The 23,242-nt window shown below is 45.2% G+C and overlaps 1 protein-coding gene across 1 annotated transcript; it reads right to left on the bottom strand.

The window, feature by feature from the left end:
* Positions 1-442: 442 nt before the first annotated feature.
* Positions 443-19,723, bottom strand: LOC129700719 (calcium-activated chloride channel regulator 1-like). The gene is made up of 14 exons (XM_055641326.1): positions 19,552-19,723; positions 19,235-19,378; positions 15,497-15,647; positions 14,673-14,781; positions 13,750-13,915; positions 12,723-12,938; positions 12,219-12,443; positions 11,040-11,217; positions 7,587-7,693; positions 6,537-6,758; positions 6,047-6,308; positions 5,062-5,229; positions 3,269-3,496; positions 443-1,415 (listed from the first exon to the last, which is right to left on the bottom strand). The coding sequence occupies exons 1-14, from the start codon at positions 19,714-19,716 to the stop codon at positions 979-981; spliced, it is 2,778 nt and encodes a 925-aa protein (XP_055497301.1). The 5' UTR covers positions 19,717-19,723; the 3' UTR covers positions 443-978.
* Positions 19,724-23,242: the final 3,519 nt, after the last annotated feature.

Genomic DNA, 23,242 nt, shown 5'->3' on the forward strand with positions numbered 1-23,242 from the left:
CTACATGTCCCATTTGCCTGCATTTGCCCCATATCCCTCTAAGCTTTTCTTATCCGTGTACTTGTCCAAATATATTTTAAATGTTATGGTACCTGCCTCAACTAATTCCTCTGCAGCTCGTTCCTCCCCACTGCCCTCTGTGTGAAAACGTTGCCCCTCAGGTTCATATTAAATCTTGACTCTCTCACCTTAAACCTATGTCCTTTGTTTGTTGATTCACCTACCCTGGGTAAAGGACTGTGCATTCACCATATCTATTCCCATCATGATTTTACACACCTCTGTAAGATCACCCCTCAGCTAAATGAGACTAGCTTAGATGGAGCATCTTGGTCAACGGACGAGTTGGGCAAAAGGGCCTATTCCCGTACTGTATGACTGTCACAAAAAGGAGACAATAGTTTCATTGCAAGGATATTTTTTATCAGTGTACAGCAATGGAAATAGCAACAAAATTATTCAGTTTTATAAATTCCACACTTGTAAAGAGAAATAAATTTGCTCAAATGCAAATAAGTGAGACGTGTTGGTGCAAGTCTGGACTGCAGCATCCTGAAGTGAAACCAGATCTTCAGGTTATGGAAACACAAGGAACTGCAGACCCTGAGTTACAAAAAATATAGTTCTGGATTAACTCAGTGGGTCAGGCAGCATCTCTGGACAACATGGATAGGCGACGATTTGGTTCAGGACCTCACGGTCTGAAGAAGAGTCCCGACCCAAATCATCACCTATCCCTATCCAACAGGAGATTCCGTCTGACCCATTGAGTTCCTCCAGCACTTTGTGTTTTTCAAGTCAGTTTATACGCAGGAGAATGAAAGAATAGCCATGGATAACATTGGTCGGGAAATCTCCCCAATTGTGGTAATCTTAGGATGAGTAAATGTTGGAAGATGGAGCAAAAATTGCAAAATTCCCAACGGATCTTCACATTATCTCTCCCTTTCTAACCTATTCTGTAAAATTGAAAGGCAGCTAAATGGCTGGAAGTTCATTATTAACTATCCATTTATTACAATGGTACACTCTCAGGAGCCCACTTTTTTTTTTTTTTTGGCACACAATATAAACAGTGATCCCAACAATAAGACACCCAATAACTACGATCAATATTGGGAACCACATCTTCTGGTTTTCACAAATCCACCACTTGGACTTAGACAAAGGCTCAAAGAAAGATGCCCTGGCTATGTTTGACAGTTTAGAGGTAAGATTGCTTTTATCATACGCACGCACAGCAAAGTAGATCGCTGCACCATTTTGCATGTTTGGATGCTCGGAGTAAATCGTCACCGTTTCCTTGGAACCATAGGGTTGTGGATATATGGTAGTCGTATTAATCAACAGAGCTCTGAAAAAATGGTCTCTTAGTTGCAGAAGTTTGTCACTCATTCTCATTTCGTAGCGAGATGCTAAAAAAAAGGCATAGAGGAGATTGGATGCAAAATTTTTTAATACACAATTGTTTGTCCGCGTTTTTATTATTTTTGTCTATGTTTATATGTAGTTTTGTTATTTTATGTTGGGTGTGTGCGTGTGGGGGGGGTGGGGGGGGGGGTGGGAGGGAGGGGGAAACTTTTAAATCTCTCCCTGCACTGGAGACCCGACCTTTTCTCGTCGGGTCCCAGTTGTCGTTGGGGCTGCAACGAGGAGCGGCCTCCAACGGAAGAAGCCGGGGACTCTGGTGCCGACTCACCTCACCGTCGCGGAGCTGGCCGAGTCCGGAGCGGGTGGAGCGGTGGTGGAGCGCTGCCGCTGCCGCTGCCGCTGCTGCTGCTGATGCGGAGGCTGCTACTGCGGGTCTGCGGACGGCGGCACCGGGAGCCCGCGGATCCCTGGAGGGAGACCGCTTTTCAGGGCTCCTGCAACGGCGACTTCTCCCGCCCGAGTTGCGGGGTTGAAGAGCTCCTGCAGCGGGGCCTACATCACTGCCCCGCGCGGCTTGGAATGGCCGCGGGACTCTGCGAGCGCACGCCGGGGTCTCTAACACCAAGACCCGGTGTGCGACCTCGCACCATCCGGCGTGGCTTTAATGGCCGCGGGACAATCACCATCGCCAGCCGGGGGCTTTGACTTTGACTCTGACATCGGGGGGGGGGGTGAGAGTGCAGTGGAGAGATAAGGTTTTTTTGGCCTTCCATCACAGCTATGTGATGGATGTTTATGTAAAATGTAAATTATGTTGTGTCTGGGGTCTATTTGTGTGTAATGTATGGCTGCAGAAACGGCATTTCGTTTGGACCTCCAGGGGTCCAAATGACAATTAAATAGACTATTGACTATTGACTATTGACTATTGACTATTGGATAAAGCAGACAGTTACTATGGCTTTATGAAAAGAGGTCAAGAAAGTAGACAGGTTGTGCGCAACCTTCAATAAATATAGAGACACCAAGGAACTGCAGGTGTTGGTTTATAAAAATAAACACAGTGCTGCAGTAACACAGCAGATCAGTTAGCATCTCTGAAAGACATGGATAGGCAACATTTCAGTCATTATTTCAGGAACCCTTCTTGAGTCATCAAGATTCAAGATTCAATTTAATTGTCGCAAAGTGAAATTGATGCCAAGACCAACTCTTATCTACCTCTACATAATCCATATCCCTACATTCCCAGCATACCCATGTACCTATTGAAAGATCTCTTAAATGCCATAATATGCATATGGCATTTTGGATCATTTAATTTTATATAAATAGCTGAACCATCTTATCATCAACTGTAGAGTGGTAAAGACTTATCATCTACCTCTTTCTAGATGCTCGGACTATCTTTAGCGGAATTGACTGCACTTTATCTTGCATTAAACATTATTCCCTTTATCCTCTATCTATACAATGTAATGGCTTGATAGTAATCACGTGTAGTCTTTCCGCTGACTGGATAGAACGCAACAAAAAAAAGCATTTCATTAGACTTTGGCACACGTGACAAAAATAAACTGTTCTAAACTAACCAAGTAGACTAAGCTAGACTAAACTATAAATCCTTTCGTTTTGTGCAATATTTTATATCAATTGTAATGTTTTATATAATAATAACCATTGTCTTTACACTTGTAATACATTTCTTAAACTATTTCTGCATTGTGCTGCTCTTTGTGTTTGACTTAATTTAATCCACTAAAATGGATTAACACTAAATTCATGTATATGGGACAACTATATCCCTGCTGTAATAAGAACTCGTCAGTCATTGGATCAATTCACACCTCGAAAAAATAATTCCTCATAGGTAATTTATAATCACAGTCAGAATTACCTGATCCTTTATCATAGTTTCCTCCTGGTGCGGTCCATTCCAGCTTAATTTTATTTTTAACTATTGTTGCCAGCAGATCTGTGATTGTAGATGGTGGAAAGTTAATAAGGGATGTCGCCGATGGCAGTGAGATCGACCCTCCTGCTTGAACCCTGTTGAAGTCTCCTAATTCATCGTGTAGATCTTCCTCACTAATGTCGGATTTGAATGGATTGACCTCAATATTTCCTAAAAGGAAAGAAAGTAATGCACTGCTTAGATCCTGCCTCCATAACCAGTGCAAAGGACATTTACAAGAATGTTGCCAGGACTCGAGGAGCTAAACTACAGTGAGAATGAGCAGGCTAGGACTTTATTCCTTGAATAGCAGAATAGAGGTGTATAAGATCACAGATTGGATAGGGTGAATGCACAGAAGGACACAAAGTGCTAAAGTAACTCGGGGTCAGGCATCATCTCTGGAGTACATGGTTAGGTGACGTTCAGGTCACTCCTAATTGACAATTAGATCAACTTATTCTCCCATATATATGAATACTTCAGACATTCTTGCCTTCATTGGTCAGGGTATTGAGTACACAAATTGGGATCTTATGTTACAGTTGCATAGAATGTTGATAAGGCTACGTTTGGAGGACTGTGTGTAGGAAGGAACTGCAGATGCTGGTTTACACCGAAGATAAACACAAAATGTTGGAGTAACTCAGCAGGTCAGGCAGCGTCTCTGGAGAAAAGGAATAGATGACGGTTAGGGTCGGGTTTCAGTCATAAGAAGAGTCTCAACCTGAAATGTCACCTATTCCTTTTCTCCAGAGATGCTGCCTGGCCCGGTGATTTGTCTACACAAAATGCTGGAGTAACTCAGCGGGTAAAGCAGCATCTATGGAGCGAAGGAATAGGTGACATTTCGGGTCGAGGCCCTTCTTCAGGCCCCAGCATTTTGTGTCTATCATTGGAGGGCTGTGGACAGTTCTGGTCACCCTGCTACAGGAAGGATGTTATTAAACTGGAAAGGGTGCAGAAAGGATTTTCCAGGATGTTATCAGGACTGGGAGGTTTGAGTTGTGAGGAGATGTTTGATAAACTGTGTCTTTGATTCCAGGAACATTGGCGGCTGAAGTGTGAACTTATAGAGGCTAATAAGATCCTGAACGGTATACAACAGACAATCGACAATAGGTGCAGGAACAGGCCATTCGGCCCTTTGAGCCAGCACCACCATTCAATGAAATCATGGCTGATCATCCCCAATTCCTGCCTTCTCCCCATACCCTCTGAATCCGCTATCTTTCAGAGCCTTATCTAACTCTCTCTTGAAAGTATCCAGAGAACCGGCCTCCACCGCCATCTGAGGGAGAAAATTCCACAGATGAGGTGAGGTGATGATGAGGTGATAAGTCACAGTTGAGGTGTGAGGTGTATAGATGAGGTGAAAAGTCACAGTTTTTTTCCCCAGAGGAGGTAAGACTAAAAATAGAGGCATAGGTTTAAGATGAGGGGGAAAGATTAAAAAGTGATCTGAGGGGCAATTTACTCACACATAGGATGGTGCGTACATGAAATGAGCTGTCTGGGGAAGTGGTAGAGGCCGGTACAGTTACTACATTTGAAAAGCATTTGGACAAGTGTACAGATGGGTTTGGAGGTATGTGGTCCAAGGGCAGTCAAGGGCGACTAGCTCTGTTAAGCAACTGGTCAGCATGGGCGAGTAGGGCCAAAGAGCCTGTTTCTCTGCTGTGTAGCTCCATGACTGTATTAGCGATTCCACCTCTATTTTGCTGAATCTTCATTACCGTTCTCCACGTATCCTGGCAGGCACAGGGCCTGTCCTCCTCTTCTGACCGTTACACTTGTGGTGCCTTCGATTCCCAGCACGCGCACTTTAACGCTGTATCTCCCCTTTCCGCGGAAGTCGATGAAATACTTTGAGTAAACACCGTCATTCTTAACAATATCAGCACCTGAGGGCAAGGAAAGGTAAATGAAAATCAAAGAAATGTGTTCTGACAATAGGCTTGATTGTATTCATGTGCAGTCTTTTCTTTGACAGGATAACACGCAAACAAAAGCTTTTCACTGCACCTCGGTGCACGTGACAATAATAAATTAAACTAAATTAAAAATCTAAATAAATGATTGTTGACGAACGATGAAAGGAATATTAATAATGCAAAAACATTAGCATTTACATGCTAAATGGTATAATGGAGGTTGATAACCTCACCAATAGGATATTCATTAATGACTAAGTAATATTTGCAAACCAAGACTAATGCTTCGACAAGCTCTTATAATCTTTCATTTATTATTTTTCTCAGAATGTGGTCATCACAGCCAAAGCTAACATCCGGCTTGCAATCTGGAATCATAACATCGATGGATTAGACCAAGTAAGGATGTCCTTGCCTGCTGATCATTAGTGACCTGGATGGATCATGGATGGCACAGTGACGCAGCGGAAAAGCTGCTGCCTGACAGTGACAGAGTCTCGGGTTTGATCCTGACCTCGGGTGCTGTCTGTACGGAGTTTCTATGTTCTCCCTGTAACCGCGTGGATTTCCCCCGGGTGCTCCAGTTTCCTCCCACATTCCAAAGACATGCAGGTTTGTAGATGCATTGGATTTGGTTAAACTGTAAATTCTCCCTAGTGTGTAGGTTAGGACTGCTGTAGGGGCAGTCATTGGTCAGTATGGACCCAGTGGGCTGAAGGGCCTGTTTCCATGATGTATCTCTATCCTAAACTAAGCTAAAATCAATGGATTGGTTAATGTATCCTACCTAAACCATCATCAGAAAGCTTCAGTTGAATTGGAGGATCATTGGGACGTTCAATAATAGCTGTCACGATCGCATTCAGGACTGGTAGAAATCCATGACTAACTTCCACATAGGATATCATTGGGCTAGTGGAGTCTTTCCTGCTGATGTACCCGTTAACCTTGATTGGCGGAACTTGTGCATCTGCTGCTCGGGAAGTGACGATGATTGTTATAACCTGGTTACCTCTGCCGTTCAGGATGCTGTAGAACCAGGTTCCACTCTAGGAAACAGAGAGTCAGTGTTATTTATATTCGCGAGGTGTATAAGAGCTTTCTCAAGACTTGCTCTGTGTCGTCCAGCATTGCCCAAATATTAATTATTGCCTATGCTGACTGAATTGATCTCAGCAAAGACTCTAAATTTCAACAAACTCAACAAGTTAGGCAGCATCTGTGAAGAGTGGAACAGTTGACATTTCAGACTATATAGCAAATGTTTTGTTCCATACCTGTGCAGTGCCTTTAATCATAAGACGAGCTGATTTGGTAGACTGATCTATCTTAAAGTAAGTGTTATTATAAATGTTTCCATTGGGATCACGTACAGACATCGTCGGAATCACTGATTCCCAGTTCACCACGAAAAATGTATCATTGCCAATAGTCTTGTCGATAACAACTGTACCATTTAACCATCTATTGCTCCCAATGCTTGTTCCTGAACTTTCAAGCTGAAACCAAAAAAACAGGATCATTATTTTACTGTAATACAATCACTTAGTGAGAATATACGGACTTATGTCGTAGGTCCCCGGCAGAGTTATTTGATGAACTTCGTAAAGTCATGACTGTTGCAGGCCGAGTCAATGGATAGGTGCAGCGTAGGTTTACAAGGTTAATTCCCGCGATGGCGGACTGTCATATGCTGAGAGAATGGAGCGGCTGGGCTTGTATACTCTGGAATTTAGAAGGATGAAAGGGATTCTTATTGAAACATATATTATTATTAAGGGTTTGGACATGCTAGAGGCAGGAAACATGTTTCCGATGTTGGGGGAGTCCAGAACCAGGGGCCACAGTTTAAGAATAAGGGGTAAGCCATTTAGAACGGAGATGAGGAAACATTTTTTCACACAGAGAGTTGTGAGTCTGTGGAATTCTCTGCCTCAGAGGACGGTGGAGGCCGGTTCTCTAGATACTTTCAACAGAGAGCTAGATAGGGCTCTTAAAGATAGCGGAGTCAGGGGATATGGGGAGAAGGCAGGAACGGGATACTGATTGGGGATGATCAGACATGATCACATTGAATAGCGATGTTGGCTCGTAGGGCCAAATGGCCTACTCCTGCACCTTTTGTCTATTGTCTATTGACATGTTAAAGGCAGTGATTGACCGATTCTTGATTAGTACGGGGTGTCATGGGTTATGAGGAGAAGGCAGGAGAATGGGGTTGAGAGGGAGAGATAGATCAGTCATGACTGAATGGCAGAGTAGAGTTGACGGGCCGAATGGCCTATTTCTGGTCCTACAACTTATGAACTTATGGAAGATAACCAAACCTGAATGGACTGCTGGCTGCTGTCACCACTTCCTGATATTAACCCGGTGAATGAATCAATTAATCCACTGGTACTCAGGTCATCAGTTGCCGCAAACTGTAAGCCTCCTGCAGAGGGAAAATGGTACATTTTATGATTGACTTGGCTAATATCCATCACCTATCCTAATTAAGAAGTTAAGTAAACTCTGTGAAATGCAGCCAATGTGGCAAGACCTATCCAAGAAGACCAAGAGAGTTTAATTGCCGTATGCACTGGGAACAAAACAATGGGAATACTTGCTGCAGTTTTACAGACATTCACTCAGAGGCTGGCTATTCACTCAGAGGATGGTGGGTATATGCGGAACAAGCTAACAGAGGAGGTAGTTGAGGCAGGTACTATAACAGCATTTAAAAGATACTTGGACAGGTACATGAATAGGAAAGATTTAACGTAGAATATAGAAGAGTACAGCATAGGAACAGGCCCTTCAGCCCACAATATTGTGCTGAACATGATGGCTACCTGAACTGATCTCATCTGCCTGCACATGATCCATATCCCTCCACTTCCTGCACTTCCACGTGCCTATCTAAAAGCCTCTTAAACACCACTATTTTATCTGCCTCCGCTGCAACCCCTGAGTGCGTTCCAGACCCCCACCATCCTCTGTGTAACAAACGTGCCCTGCACATCTCCATTAAATTTTCCTCATCTCGCCTGATGGCTATGCCTTCCTGTGTTGGACATCTCTACCCTGGGAAAAGGTTCTGAGTGTTCACTATGCCTCTCATCATTTGATATACTTCTATCAGGTCTCCCCTCAAGCTCTGATGTTTCAGAGAAAACAATTCAAGTCCATCCAGTCACCCTGTTGATGAAACCCTCTAATTCAGGCAGCATTCAGGTAAACCTCCTCTGCATCTCCTCTCCTCTTTGGAAGGATATGGGTCAAATGCAGAAAATGGGACTAATATTAGATGGGGCATCTAGATCAGCATGGACAAATTGAGCTAAAAGGCCAGTTTCCATGCTATACCACTCTATGAACTATTAATGCAACAAGACTCATTAACGCAACAACCGCCCTACTATCTTCAGCCAACTTGGACTAAAATTGTTCACCCCTTTAATCCCGACTAACCTTGCTCTGCTGAAGCGACCAACATGAATAGATATGAGATGTTGGATCTAAAATGACAAACAGGTGTATGTGTCGTTGTTGGCATTATCCACAGCCCTAACAGGACATTTTGGGTAAAGCTTGTGCCCAGAATCCAGATGAACAGAATTTTACTGGGGCGGCAAAGTGGCACAGAGATAAAGTTGCTGCCTTACAGTGCCAGAGATCCGGATGCTGTCTGTACAGAGTTTGTACATTCTCGCCGTGACCACATGGGTTTCCTCCCACACTCCAAAGATGTACGGCTTTGTAGGTTAATTGGATTTGGTAAAATTATGTGGTCCCTAGTGTGTAGGATAGTGCTAGTGTGTGGGGTGTATGGTGTAAATTGCTCCTAATGTGTAGAATAAAACTAGTGTTTGGGTGATCGCTTGTCAGCGCGGACTCGGTGGGCTGAAGGGCCCGTTTCTGTGTTGTATCTCTAAAATCCAAAAAAATCAATTAAGATCTATACTCATGAAGCAGAAGGGCCTGTCCCACTTAGGCGATTTTCCAGCAGACTGCCAGCGACTGTCAAGTTTCTGGCAGTCGCCTGAAAAACCGGGAGCTTGAACTGCGACTCTCAGAGTGGAACACGCACGCACGCACGCACACACACACACACACACACACACACACACACACACACACACACACACACACACACACACACACACACACACCGCAAAGGCGGGGGCTGGGGAAAGCGGGGGGGAGCACTGTCTGAAATTCACACGGTGCAAAGCCAAGGTGATACAGACACACACCGTGATGAACAGGAAGGTTAAGACGGCTAGCACAGTGTACGGTGAGTCCTTTAAAAGAGGGGGGAGAGGGGGAAGGGGAGAAAGGGGGAGAAGGGAGGGGGAAGGGAGGAGAAGGAGTGGAGCCACTTTTAAGAAGCCAGGCAACTTTTAATAAGCCACAGATACACAGCTGAGAAGTTCGGCGGACATTTAACATTTGTCAGTTATCCTTGGTTCTGAAAACTCGTGCTTACGTTTTTTTTCCCCAATGAGCCAATGAAAATGACCGAACAGGAAAAGCGATTAATACAATACAATACAATACAATTTATTTGACATTTAGACCCCGTTGAGGTCCAAACGAAATGTCGTTTCTGCAGTCATACATACAAAACGAAAAAGACCCAAGACACAACACAATTTACACAAACATCCTTCACAGCGCATCTTCTCCTCGCTGTGAAGGAAGGCAAAAAAAAACATATCTCTCCCCTGCACTCCCCTCTCTCCCCATGTCAGAGTCAAAGACAGAGTCAAAGCTCCCGGCGGGCGATGTTAAATGTCCCGCAGCCATTAAAGCCACGCTGGGTGATGCAAGGCCAAGCACCGGGTCTTGGTGTTGGAGCCCCGGTGGGCTCTTGGTGTTGGAGCCCCGGCGGGCGCTCACAAAGTCGGGCGGCCATTCCAAGCCGCGCGGGGCGGTGATGTAAGGCCCCGCTCCAGGTAATCTTCAACCCCGCACCTCGGGCGGGAGAAGTCGCCGTTGCGGAAGCCCCGAAAAGCGGTCCCCCACCAGGGACCCGCGGGCTTCCGGTATTACTGTCCACAGAACTGCGGTAGGAGCTTCCGAATCTCCGGGGGTCGGGTCACAGCAGCGCACCACCACAGTTCCACCCGCTCCGGAATCGGACTCCACGATGGTGGGTAAGTCCGCAGCTCCGCGACTGGAGCCCCAGGTCGTTCCTGTTGGAGGCCGCTACACGGAGCAGCCCCAACGACAACGGAGACCCAACAAAGAAAAGGTCGGGTCTCCCGTGCAGGGGAAAGATTTTAGAGTTTCATCACCCCCCGACCCCCACACACATACCCGAACAAAAATAATTAAAAACTACATTGAAACGAAACAGAAAATAATAAAAAGACAGACGGACTGCAGAGGCCGCTGCTGACGAGAGTCGCGCCGCCCACATATTAACTAAAACTACCTACGACTACCTCGACTATCCATAACTACATGGCGACCCCACTACAACTGCACTTACGACTACAGGATTATCGATTTTCTCCATGGCGACCAATTTTTTGTTGCAGAAAATTTTTCAACATGTTGACCATACTGAAGCCGCGACTAGTTCCCAGAATGCGGGAACTCCTCGCGACCATGAAGGAGACTCACCAGAGACCACCAGCAAACATATGGCGATCATAGGGCGAGCGCAGACTCCTGCACTCTCCTAAAAAGTCGCCTAAGTGGGACAGGCCCTTTAGTCTTCTCTGTCAGTCAGTGGGATAATCGTTATCCTAACACAATATATTCAGCCACTTCCTTTGAGTACTAGATACCTGTCATAGTTGAGAGCTCTTCTAGCTCTTCAGCTGCAGATGGCCCCAATGCAATAGTGTGGATTACAGCTCCACTTTGTTCCACTTCCGGGAAGCAATTACCCATAGAGTGATCTATTCCATCTGTCAGTAAAATGATTTCATCCCCCTGGGTGGCACTGTCATCTCCACGAAGTACCTGCAACAATGAATTATCAACATGGGAAAAAATGCAACTTTTAATTTGCAAGTCGCATTGGTAGTAAGGAAGGTAAATGCAATGCCAGCATTTATTTTGAGAGGTTAGCATGGTGACGTAGCGGTTTAGCTACTGCCTTACAGCGCCAGAGACCCAAGTTCGATCCTGACTACGAGTGCTTGACTGTACGGAGTTTTCTCCGAGATCTTCGATTTCATCCCATACTCCCAAAGCATACAGGTTTATAGGTTAATAGGCTTGGTATAAATGTAAATTGTCCCCAGTATATGTACGGTAATGCGCGGGGATTGCGGTCAGTGCAGACCCGGTGGGCCGAAGGGCCAGTTTCCGCACTGTATCTTTAAACTAAATAAAAGGGTGAGAATACAAAAACAGGGATATAATGCTGAGGCTTTATAAGGCACTGGTCAGACCACATTTGGAGTATTGTGAACAGTTTTGGGCCTCACATCTGAGGAAGAAAATGCTGGTGCTGGAGAGGGTCTGTAGGAGGTTTACAAGAATGATCCCAGGAATGGTTGGGTTAACATATGATGAATGTTTGAAGGCACTGGGCCTGTACTCGCTGGAGTTTAGAAAGATGAGGGGGGACCTCATTGAAACTTACCAAATACTGAAAAGCATAGATAGTGGATATGGAGAGGATGTTTCCAATAGTGGGAGAGTCTAGGACCAGAGGCCATAGCCTCAGAATTAATGGAAGTACCTTTAGAAGGGAGATGAGGAGAAATTTATTTTGTCAGAGGGTGGTAAATCTGTGGAATTTATTTTAAAGGTGAAGATTGCCAGATTCTTAATTAGTACAGGTATCGGGGGTTATGGGGAGAAGGCAGGAAAATGGGGTTGAGATGGAAAGATTAGTCAGCTATGATTGAATGGAGTAGATTCTGTGGACGAATAGCCTAATCCTGCTCCTCGTACATATGAACTTACAGGTATTAATTAAAATGAATAGAATTGGACAAACTTCACAGCCTTACCTCAAAGCCAGACCGAATTCCTTCACAAATGTTTGTACCCCCATCAGCTAATATTGGTAACAGCTTTACAAGATCCTCTCTCACTTTATTATTATTGATCCTTTTTAAACGCGTTTGAATGCTTGCACCGCTGTTAAAAGTGACCATTCCCGCATATGATCCGGTCTCAGCGATCTGCAGCAAGAATATCTCAGCTGCTTGTCGGAGCCTGCCAATGCGATTCTCCTGTATATCAAAAAGGCACCGATTAGTGTCCAGAAACAAAAAACGTGGCAGGGCCATGGGGAGCGTTATAGAGGGCAGAGGGATCCAGGAGTGGAGGTACATATTTCCCTGAACATGGCATCACAGGTAGATAGGAAGGTCAAGCGGGCTTTCAGTACATTAACCTTCATCAGTCAAAACCTTTTACTGTATCTCGGTGTATATGACAATAATAAAGCATTGCCAATACTAACAGCGAATTCAGCAAAACATCACGATGGAATATTGTAAAAACCTTACCATGCTTCCTGAGACATCAAGGACTAAGCAAAGCACACGATCCTTGGCCTGAAGGAGCGTGAATGTTGGTTCGACCGAACCAGTGTGGGGCGAGGAAATGTTTCTGAAATCTTCCGACTTGCTGATCACGTCCCAAGTGCTCCTGTAATTGCACATTCTGTTCTGCATGTTGGGCGCTTCAGCATTGTGAGTCTTGTTATCACAGAATTTATCCACCTGGAAGTTTGCAGAAACAGAACTGAGGTGAAAGAGGCTAGAACCGCTCAAAAAGCACTCAACAATATGCCGCTAAATGTAAAACTACAATATATTGAGAATAGTACCCCAGCATGCTGTTCCGGAATCCAGTCAAGACCATGGATTCTCCATACTCTCCCCTCTCTCTCGCTCACTCCCAACACTCTCTCTCCCGTTTCTTTCTTGTCCTCTTTCACCCCCTCTCTCCTCCCTCTCCCTCCCCCTCCCTCCTCCTTCTCTATCTCTCCTTCCCTCTCTCCCCCCCATTCTCTCTGTCTCCCTCTCCCCTCTCCTACCCTCAGTCTCTCCACGTCTCTCTCTTCACCTCTCTCACTCTCTCCCTCAGACCCCCCTGTCTCTCTCCCCCTCTCTCTCCCCCCCCTCCCCCTTTTCTCTCTCAGCTAACTCTCTTCCTACCCTCTGTTTCTCTCTCCCCTCTCCCACTCTCTCTCCCTCTCTCTCTCATCCTCCAAACTCTCTCCCCCTCTCTCCACCTTCTTTCTCTCTCCCTGCTCCTTACTCTCTTCCTCCTCCCTCTCTCTCTCCCGCCCCTTTCCTTCTCCCTCCTCTGGCCCCCAACGTTGGACCATTGACCAAAGGTCCACCAATAGACAATAATCCAGCGGGTGGAATGAAAATTGACAGTTGGCCTCTCAAATCCATAAGTAAGTCCTCAGACTCTCAGAGTGTCCACTTAAGTCCTAATTAGTAAGTTTGGCAGCTCCATTTAGAGCCAGCAACAACAACCAACAATCTGGGCAAATAACAAGTTTCCTGTGGCTTTACTTACATTCGGCAATCCCTGTAAGTACATTATTGAAGATGATGACCTCTGATTTTTCTCTGGGAAGAATTGGCATTGCTTGTTTGGTAATCCTGTGCTTTCATCAATGGTACATGAAGAACACACACTGCCCTTACATTCAACAGTCTTTCCTCTTATGCTGAGAGAACATCTGCAAGTCAAAATAATAATTAGAAATCTGCACTTGCGTTCATACGTATTTGTACACTTGACAATTTCATCAGAACAGATGAGGAGTGATCAAATTTACCAGTCCAGAAAAAAATGCTGGAGAAACTCAGCGGGTGAGGCAGCATCTATGGAACCATAGATGCTCCATAGATGCTGCCTCACCCGCTGAGTTTCTCCAGCATTTTCGTCTACCTTCGATCTTTCCAGCATCTGCAGCTCTTTCTTAAATATACTGGTCCTCTCATTTACAGTCTAGTCTTCAATTCTGATCAGTTGCCTGTAAATTCCCCCTAGTGTGGGTAGGATAGTGCTCGTGTATGGGGATCGGTGGTAGGCATGGACTCGGTGGGCCGAAGGGCCTGTTTCCTCACTGTGTCACTAAACTAAATTAAACAGCCCCTGGCATTTTGTTGCAGAAACACACCACCCTCTGTATAAAAAACTCGCCTCAAACCTCTCCTTTAAACTTTGCCCCTCACATTTTAAAGCTATACTTTGATATTTCTACTCTTGGAAAAAGGTGTTGACTGTCCACTCTCTCATCATTTTATATAATTCTGCCAGGTCTCCCCTCAATCACCGGAGTTCCAGAGAAAACAATCTAAGTTGCAGCAAATACTAGTGGAGGTTGGACACTAAATAATTGGAAGTTGCTGTAGAAATATAATTCCTCCCTGTTTTCTTTCAGCTAGAAATCGCAAAGAGCAATTCAGATTATGCACTTAGCCTTGCCGTACCTTGTTGCTTCAGCAGTTTCGCTGTCAGATATGTAAAATGGAACTGCATCATTATATTCGTCAAACACACCCCAGCGAAGATGGGCCCATTCATGAACAAATACCCTACCTGTGAAAATAATTATTTTTGCAATGGTGAATTCAGTTCTTTCGCATTCACAGAGGTCCAAATAGCAACCAAGAGCATCTGAGTCACTCTGGTTATGCACCCACATTGACGTGTTGAATTTGCCCAGGAAGCCACACATTGGAGAAGGAAGAAGCATACAAAGAAGGAACAATAGGTTGGACGGCACGGTGGAGCTGTGGTAGAGTTGCTGCCTTACAGCTCCAGAGACCTGGGTTTGATCCTGACCACGGGTGCTGTCTGTACGTAGTTTGCACGTTCTCCCCGTGACCTGCGTGGATTTTCTCCAGGATCTCCGGTTTCCTCCCACACTCCAAAGACGTACAGGTTTGTAGGTTAATTGGCTTGGAAAAATAGTAAATTGTCCCGAGTGTATGTAGACAAAAATGCTGGAGAAATTCAGCGGGTGAGGCAGCATCTATTGGGCGAAGGAATAGGTGACGTTTTGGGTAGAGACCCTTCTACATACACATCCATGGAGCGATAGTGTATGTAGGCTAACTTTAGTGTATGGGGATTACTGGTCGGCGCGGATTGTAGGGTCTGCTTCCGCACTGTATCTCTAAACTAAACTGAAACTAAAGTTATTAAATGATACACTTGGGTGTTTGACAAAATATCATGTTACCCCAATTTAGTTTTAAGCAGTACATACAATACATGAAATAGCAGTGCAAATTAATCTAATGTAATTTACCTTTCGGACAGTAAATGGTGGTCATTTTGTCGTTTAGAATGAAGTTTGGGGTGAAGTGAATATACCGTCCCTTCTCGCCACACCCGCCATACTGCAGGGTGTATGGAGTATCTCCTTGTTTAAGATATGGTTCAGCAATGATTACACTCGCCTATGAATGAAAATTGCACATTCCTAGGTGAAAGTCCCTCCGCACAAACAGAAAACACTGCCAAGAGGGGAATTCAAGAGCATTTAATTGTCATATATACTGAAACATAAATTAACCAAAAACAATATTAGTGCAAAACAAAGCAAAAGAGCAAACAAGACACATCGTAGTTTGGAATTTAGTTGCTGTTTGTACTGTTCCATAGCCTAATTGTTAGGAAGAATCTGTTCCTGAACCTGGAGGTCACAGTTTGCAGACTCCTAACCAAAGATCTTATAGCGAAGCAAGATAGGCTACTCCTGCTAAATGCAATGGACTGACGTGTAGTACGCTATGGAGGGGATCATGGGCATTTTCCACGCCCATTTTAGCAACCTGAGCCTACCTAACCCGACCCGACTCGCACTGTAATCAATGTTGCGGGGCAACAGTTTGTGTGGGTCAGATTCATAAATCTGTCAGTTCAAACTTCTTGTCAAGAATAAAATTTGATTCTGGTAATTGTCTTTTCTAATGTTTTTTAAATCATTTCTTTTTAAATGGCTCACAAGCAGTGTTTGAGTTGATTTTGTAGTAACCGGAACCGACCCGACTCGCAGGGTGATTGACAGGGGGGGACTTTTTGTGCGTGATATAGGGTTAGATTCATAATTCTGTTAGTTCATAATTCTGTTGATTCTTGTTAAAGAATAAAATGTTTATAAACACACATACATGAAAATTATATAAATGTATATAACACACACAATTATATTTCTTCTAATCCAATAATGAACTTTATTTCAGACTAGACAAGGGACATTAAATAAGAAACATTGTAAATAAGAAACATTGTCTTGGGGCACTCTCTCTCCCCGCTGCCCCGGGCCCCGCACTCTCTCTCCCCGCTCCCCGCTGCCCCAGGCCCCACACTCCTTCTCCTCGCTGCGGATCCAATCTTTGGCCGGAAGCAAGAAGGCGGGAGCAAGAAAGCGGAGCAAGATTGCGGAGTCAGGTTGCTAAAATATGTCCTATAATCACCCATGAATCCGCCCATGAGCGTACCTCACTATTGCGTGAGAGTAACCCATCTTGCTTCGCTATAAGATCTTTGCTCCTAACACTTTCTTCCCGATGGCAGGTGTGAATCTTTGTAATGCTGGCTACCTTTTTGAGGCAGTACCTCCCTTAGATATCTTCAATGGTGGGCAGCTCAGTACCCAAGATGGGCTGTGTCCATCACTGTTAGTAATCTCCTTGTAAATTGTGAATTTTAATATGCTATGTTTGAGAACTTATGGCCATGTCCCACGGTACGAGTTCATTCCAAGAGTTCTTCTGAGTTTGCCCTGATTTGAACTCGGAGATTTACAGTAATGGCCGCTCGTCGGCTCTCGGGGCTCTCGTGGACATTTTTCGACATGTTGAAAAATCTTCACGAGTCTTCCCGAGCTTACCTGCCGTTAGCGAGTCTTCCCGAGTACCTGCCATTAGCGTTACGAGCTAAGATCTCCGACATACCCGCTACGTTCATTCTCCGCTTACCACGAGTTTGATTTTTTTTCAAACTCGGGAGAGCTCTTGGAATGAACTTGTATCGTGGGACAGGGCCATTAGTGTCAGAGTATTGAGAGATCCGGGGTAAATCATGCTTATATTTCCCTCATCTCTGCCTGACCTATTTGCCCCAGTACATCATACTCCAAGTCTTTCCAGACTCCATTCTGTCAATGTTCTTTGTGCTTGAACAATTCCCCATTGTCCTTTTGGGCCAGGTTCTCATTCCTGCAAGCTTCGATCCTGACTTCCTGTCTGTTCGGAATTTGCTCGTTCTCCCGCAAGGATTTCCTGAGGATGCTTCGGTTTCCTCTCACATCTCAAAAAAGATTTCCATTTGTACAATACAATACAATACAATACAATACAATACAATTTATTTATCATTTGGACCCCATTGAGGTCCAAACGAAATGTCGTTTCTGCAGTCATACATACAAAACGAAAAAAAAACCCAAGACACAACACAATTTACACAAACATCCTTCACAGCGCATCTTCTCCTCGCTGTGAAGGAAGGCAAAAAAAAACATATCTCTCCCCTGCACTCCCCTCTCCCCCCCATGTCAGAGTCAAAGACAGAGTCAAAGCCCCCGGCTGGCGATGTTAAATGTCCCGCAGCCATTAAAGCCACGCCGGGTGATGCAAGGCCAAGCACCGGGTCTTGGTGTTGGAGCCCCGGCGGACTCTTGGTGTTGGAGCCCCGGCGGGCGCTCACAAAATCCCGCGGCAATTCCAAGCCGCGCGGGGCGGGGATGTAAGGCCCCGCTCCAGGTAATCTTCAACCCCACAACTCGGGCGGGAGAAGTCGCCGTTGCGGAAGCCCCGAAAAGCGGTCTCCAACCAGGGACCCGCGGGCTCCCGGTATTTCTGTCCACAGACCTGCGGTAGGAGCTTCCGAATCTCCGGGGGTCGGGCCACAGCAGCGCTCCACCACAGCTCCACCCGCTCCGGACTCGGCCAGCTCCGTGAAGGTGAGTCGTCCGCAGCTCCGCGACTGGAGCCCCAGGTCGTTCCTGCCGGAGGCCGCTCCACGTAGCAGCCCCAACGACAACGGAGACCCGACAAAGAAAAGGTCGGGTCTCCCGTGCAGGGGAAAGAATTTAGAGTTTCCCCCACCCCCCGCCCCCCACACACATACCCCGACAAAAAATAATTAAAAACTACATTTAAACGAAACAGAAAAATAATAAATAGACAGACGGGCTGCAGAGGCCGCTGCTGACGAAAGTCGTGCCGCCCACTGAACAGTGGTATTATTGTAGTATTATTTGTAGTATTAATTCGCCTTTGCAAATTGTCCCCTAGTGGTCTGAAGAAGTGTCTTGACTAGAAACATCACCTATTCCGTTTCTCCAGAAATGCTTTTTGTGTCTATCTTTAGGATAACATAGAACTTGTATGAATGAGTGGTCGATGGTCGGTGCGGACTCGGAGGGCTGAAGGGCCTGTTTTCATGCTACATCTCTAAACTAAACTATACTTATTCATTTATAAAAATAAGTTCAATTTTTTATTGTCTATAGGGAATTACCTTGTCTCTCATTGAGAGGCTATTAACTAGGATGTCATAGTGGAGTAGTGGTGGTTGCTGCCCAACAGTGTCAGAATTCCAAGTTCAATCCTGACCAAGGGTACTGTGTGGAAGGAGTTTGTAGTTCTCCCCGTGACTGCGTGGGTTTTCTCCTGTTGCTCTGGTTTCCTCCCACACTCCAAAGACGTGCAAGTTTTATAGGTGAATTGGATTCTATAAATTGTCCCGTGTGTGTAGGATAGAAGTAGTATGAAAGCGTGATTGCTCGTCGATGTGGACACAGTGGATCAACAGGTCTGTTTCCACACGGTATCTCTAAACTAAAATAAACTAAACGGATAGGGAGATAGTACCTGTAAGAATATCTAGGTAAGTTGCTATTCGGCCTGATTTATCTTCAATTTCCTCAGCTCCATCACTCAACATAACACTCACAACCTACAATGGGCTTTTTAGGAGGTGCCGCTGGTGGAAATCGACTAATAATCATTTAAATCTCTCACCCCTTTGCACTTACCTTCTCGTATGACTCAGTACTTGGTCTCTGAACCACGTTCGACTTCAGTGCCCAGGTAGCAGGTAGCACGATTTTTACATCTGAGTAGTAAAGTTGATGCATTGTAGCTTTGGAGAGGTAGTTCGAGGCTTCAGTCATCATCTCCTGCAAGGTAAATTCAGGATTAAAAGATAATTCTTGGCTTTTAATCACCTGGCGGGCAGCGTAAGAACGCGATAATGCGCCATTAACTCGCATTAAACCCGAAACACACGCAAGATGAATAACCTACAATGAACAAAACAGCAGAAATTAGATCGCTTCAGACATCACCTCACCTTAACGTTTTCAATGAGCTTGTTGTTATATTGGATGTTGGGATTTATCGCAATAACAATGTTTCGATACCCATTGTTGACCAGTGTAACTCTGGAGCAGTTCAGAACACAGACATTCAGGAGACAGTGCAACACGAAGCCTGGGATTCTGTGAAACATTTTCATTGCTCTGAAACTCACTCTGCTCAACGATACCTCATATAAAGCAAGAAATAGGTTCTCTAGTGACACCCATTTCCTGGGAGTGAACGGAAAAGTTTGGTGATGGCTGTACGATGCGGTGAGGAACTGAGTGAGAAATTCCAGTCCACTGCAAATATAGAAACATAGAAGCATAGAAATTAGGTGCAGAAGTAGGCCATTCGGCCCTTCGAGCCGGCACCGCCATTCAATATGATCATGGCTGATCATCCAACTCAGTATCCTGTACCTGCCTTCTCTCCGTACCCCCTGATCCCTTTAGCCACAGGGGTCACATCTAACTCGCTCTTAAATATAGCCAATTAACTGGCCTCAACTACCTTCTGTGGCAGAGAATTCCAGAGATTCACCACTCTCTGTGTGAAAAAAAATATTTTCTTTAATATATTCCTTTGTTCAGCATGTGCAAGGCCAGTATTTTACGATGATCTTGCCCAGATTTGGGGAATTGAGGACCAGAGGACATAGGTTTAAGATGAAGGAGGAAAGATTTAATAGGAATCTATGGGCTAACTTTTTTACACAAAGGGTAGTGGGTGTAAAGAACGGGCTGCCAGTCGCGGTAGTTGAGGCAGGAACTATCCAAACACTTATGAAACTGTTAGACAGGCACATGGATAGGACAGAGATAAAATGCAGTCAGAGATAATAAGACTGGTGGGAGAACTGGGAAGGGGGAGGGATGGAGAGAGAGGGAAAGCAAGGGTTACTTGAAGTAAGAGAAGTCAATGTTCATACCACTGGGGTGTAAGCTGCCCAAGCGAATTATGTGATGCTGTTCTTCCAATTAGTGCTGGGCCTCACACTGACAATGGAGGAGGCCCAGGGCAGAAAGGTCAGTGTGGGAATTGGAGGGGGAGTTAAAGTGTTTAGCATCCGGGAGATCAAGTAAGTTTAGGCGGACTGAGCAGGAGCTGTTCAATGAAATGATCGCTGAACCTACGCTTGGTCTCGCCGATATACAAGAATCCACACCTGGAACAGCGGATACAGTAGATGAGGTTGGAGGAGGTGCACGTGAACCTCTGCCTCACTAGAAAAGACTGTTGGGGTCTTTGAAAGGAGTCGAGGGGGGAGGTATAGGGACAGGTGTTGAATCTCCTGCGGTTGCAGGGGAAAGTACCTGGGGAGGGGACAGTGTGGGTGAGAAGGCATGAGTTGACCTGGGAGTTGTGGAGGGAATGATCTCTGCGGGAAGCAGAAAGAGGTGGAGATGGGAAGATGTTGCTAGTGGTGTGATTCCATTGGAGGTGGCGAAAATGTCGGAGGATTATGTGCTGTATGCGACGGCTGATGGGGTGGAAGTTGAGGATAGGTGGACTGTCCCTGTCACGACTGGGGGGGGGGGAGGGGGAGTAAGAGCTGAGCTGCAGGATATCGAGGAGACCCTAGTGAGGACCTCATCTATATTTATAAGGCAACCCTTGCATACCCTCTCTCTCCATCCCTCCTCCTTCCCAGTTCTCCGACCAGTTTTACTCTCTCTAACTACATTATCTGTGTGTGTTTGTTTTGCTGTTACCTTCCCCCAGCTAACAATGCTCTTTTCTACATTTTCCTTGATCTCCATTCCCTGTGTCCTGTTTTCACACCTTGCACTTTACACTATGTATCTCCCTCTCTCCTGACATCAGTCTGAAGAAGTCTCGACCCGAAACGTCACCCATTCCTTCTCTCCAAAGGTGCTGCATGTCCCGCTGAGTTACTCCAGCACTTTGTGTCTATCTCCGGTTTAAACCAGCATCTGCAGTTCCTTCCTACACAGGTACATGGATAGGCCAGGTTTGGGGGGATATGGGCCAAACGCAGGCAGGTGGGACTCGTGTAGTCGGGACATGTTGGACGGTGTGGGCAAGTTGGTCCGAGGGGCTTGTTTCCCCGCTGTATGACACTGTGACCTATTTATTATCATCTCCAATTGCCCTTGAGAAGACTAAACTGATTTTAAAAATTGTTCCAATCATAAAACTGAAATAATTTAATGCAAAGTTGTAATGTGATTTAGTTCAATCTGAAATTTAAAACTTAACAAATATTAGATTAGTAAAAGACACAAAGTGCTGGAGAAACTCAATGGTCAGGCAGCATCTCTCGAGAACATGGATAGGTGACATGTTGCTTCAGGACCCTTCTTTGTGGACTATAGGCCTATTCCTGTACTGTACTGTTCTATGTTCTCTGTTAATTCCCACTGTATTCCTTTTTCACCCCAACCAGTCCGTCCAGATGTGTCTCTCCTTTTGTTCACCTTTTCCATACTTTCCTCTCCCTGCCCCCCACCTGTTGCTTAGACATACTGGCCTGCAACACCTGGTTCCATCTGCCCATCATCCTAATACCTATCTATAGGATTGAGGACTGAGTCTGAAGAAGAGTCGCAATCCAAAACATCATCTACCCATGTTCTCCAGAGATGCTACCTGACCCGCTGAGTTACTCCAGCACTTTGTGTATTTTTTTGTAGACCAGCATCTGCAGTTCCCAATATCAACATTGGAATAGACATGAATTGGCTGTGGTAGACTGGGAATAAGACATGGCAGTAGAGAAATAATTGCTAGCATTTAAGTAAATAATACATGTTAGTCCTTTGGCCCATCATGCTGGCCATGGATCACCATTCTCTAGTTCTATGTTATCCCACTTGCACATCCTACACACCAGGGGCAATTTACAGAAGCCGATTAACCTACAAACCTGCACGTCTTTGGGATGTGGGAGGAATCCTGGAGCACCCGCCGAAAAAACCTCACACGGAGGTCACAGGGAGAATGTACAAACTCCGCACAGACAGCACACAAAGTCAGGTCGAACCTGGGTCTCTGGCACTGTGAGGCAGCAGCTCTACTGCTGCACCTCTGTGCCGTCAGTGCAACCTCCAGCAAAGACCACATGGTTTTCAGTGAATATATAAATCCTTAAGCTACCAAACCCCATGGGAAGCATGAAAACAGACTGTAAATACTTCTGTAGGATGCAAGCACAAAAAGATGGATGGAAATGAAGGCGGCACCTTTTTAGTCTGAGATGTGTGATATTATATTGAGGAATAAGAAATGGCAGAGAAATTAAACAAATATGTTGTAGCCGCCTCCATGGAAGAGGCCCCAGAAATAGTAGGGAAACAATGTGGGGAGAGACAGTGGAGCAGAAAGAAAATGGAGTTTGTGAAAGGAACATTTGGAAAAATTGGTTGCAGAGTTGGCCTTCTTCTCAAGGGATTGAAAGAGATACGCATAGAAAAATGGATGCACTAGTTGTGGTGATCCAGAATTACATGGGTTATAAAATGGGTTATAGAAGGCAGCAAACTTCACACTACTGTTCACAAAAAAGGAAGAGAGAAAATTAGGAACTGTAAAGTGGTTATCTGGAAATCAGTGATAGTTGAAAAGTTGAAAGGGAAGTAGGGTTTAGTAAATTTGGTTAGAGTTTGTTGAGGTTTTAAGTGGAAGGGTGAAGGGGAACCAGGCAGTGGTCTTGGTGGATT

This window comes from Leucoraja erinacea, chromosome 10 (genome assembly GCF_028641065.1).
Source record: "Leucoraja erinacea ecotype New England chromosome 10, Leri_hhj_1, whole genome shotgun sequence".
Taxonomy (NCBI): domain Eukaryota; kingdom Metazoa; phylum Chordata; class Chondrichthyes; order Rajiformes; family Rajidae; genus Leucoraja; species Leucoraja erinaceus.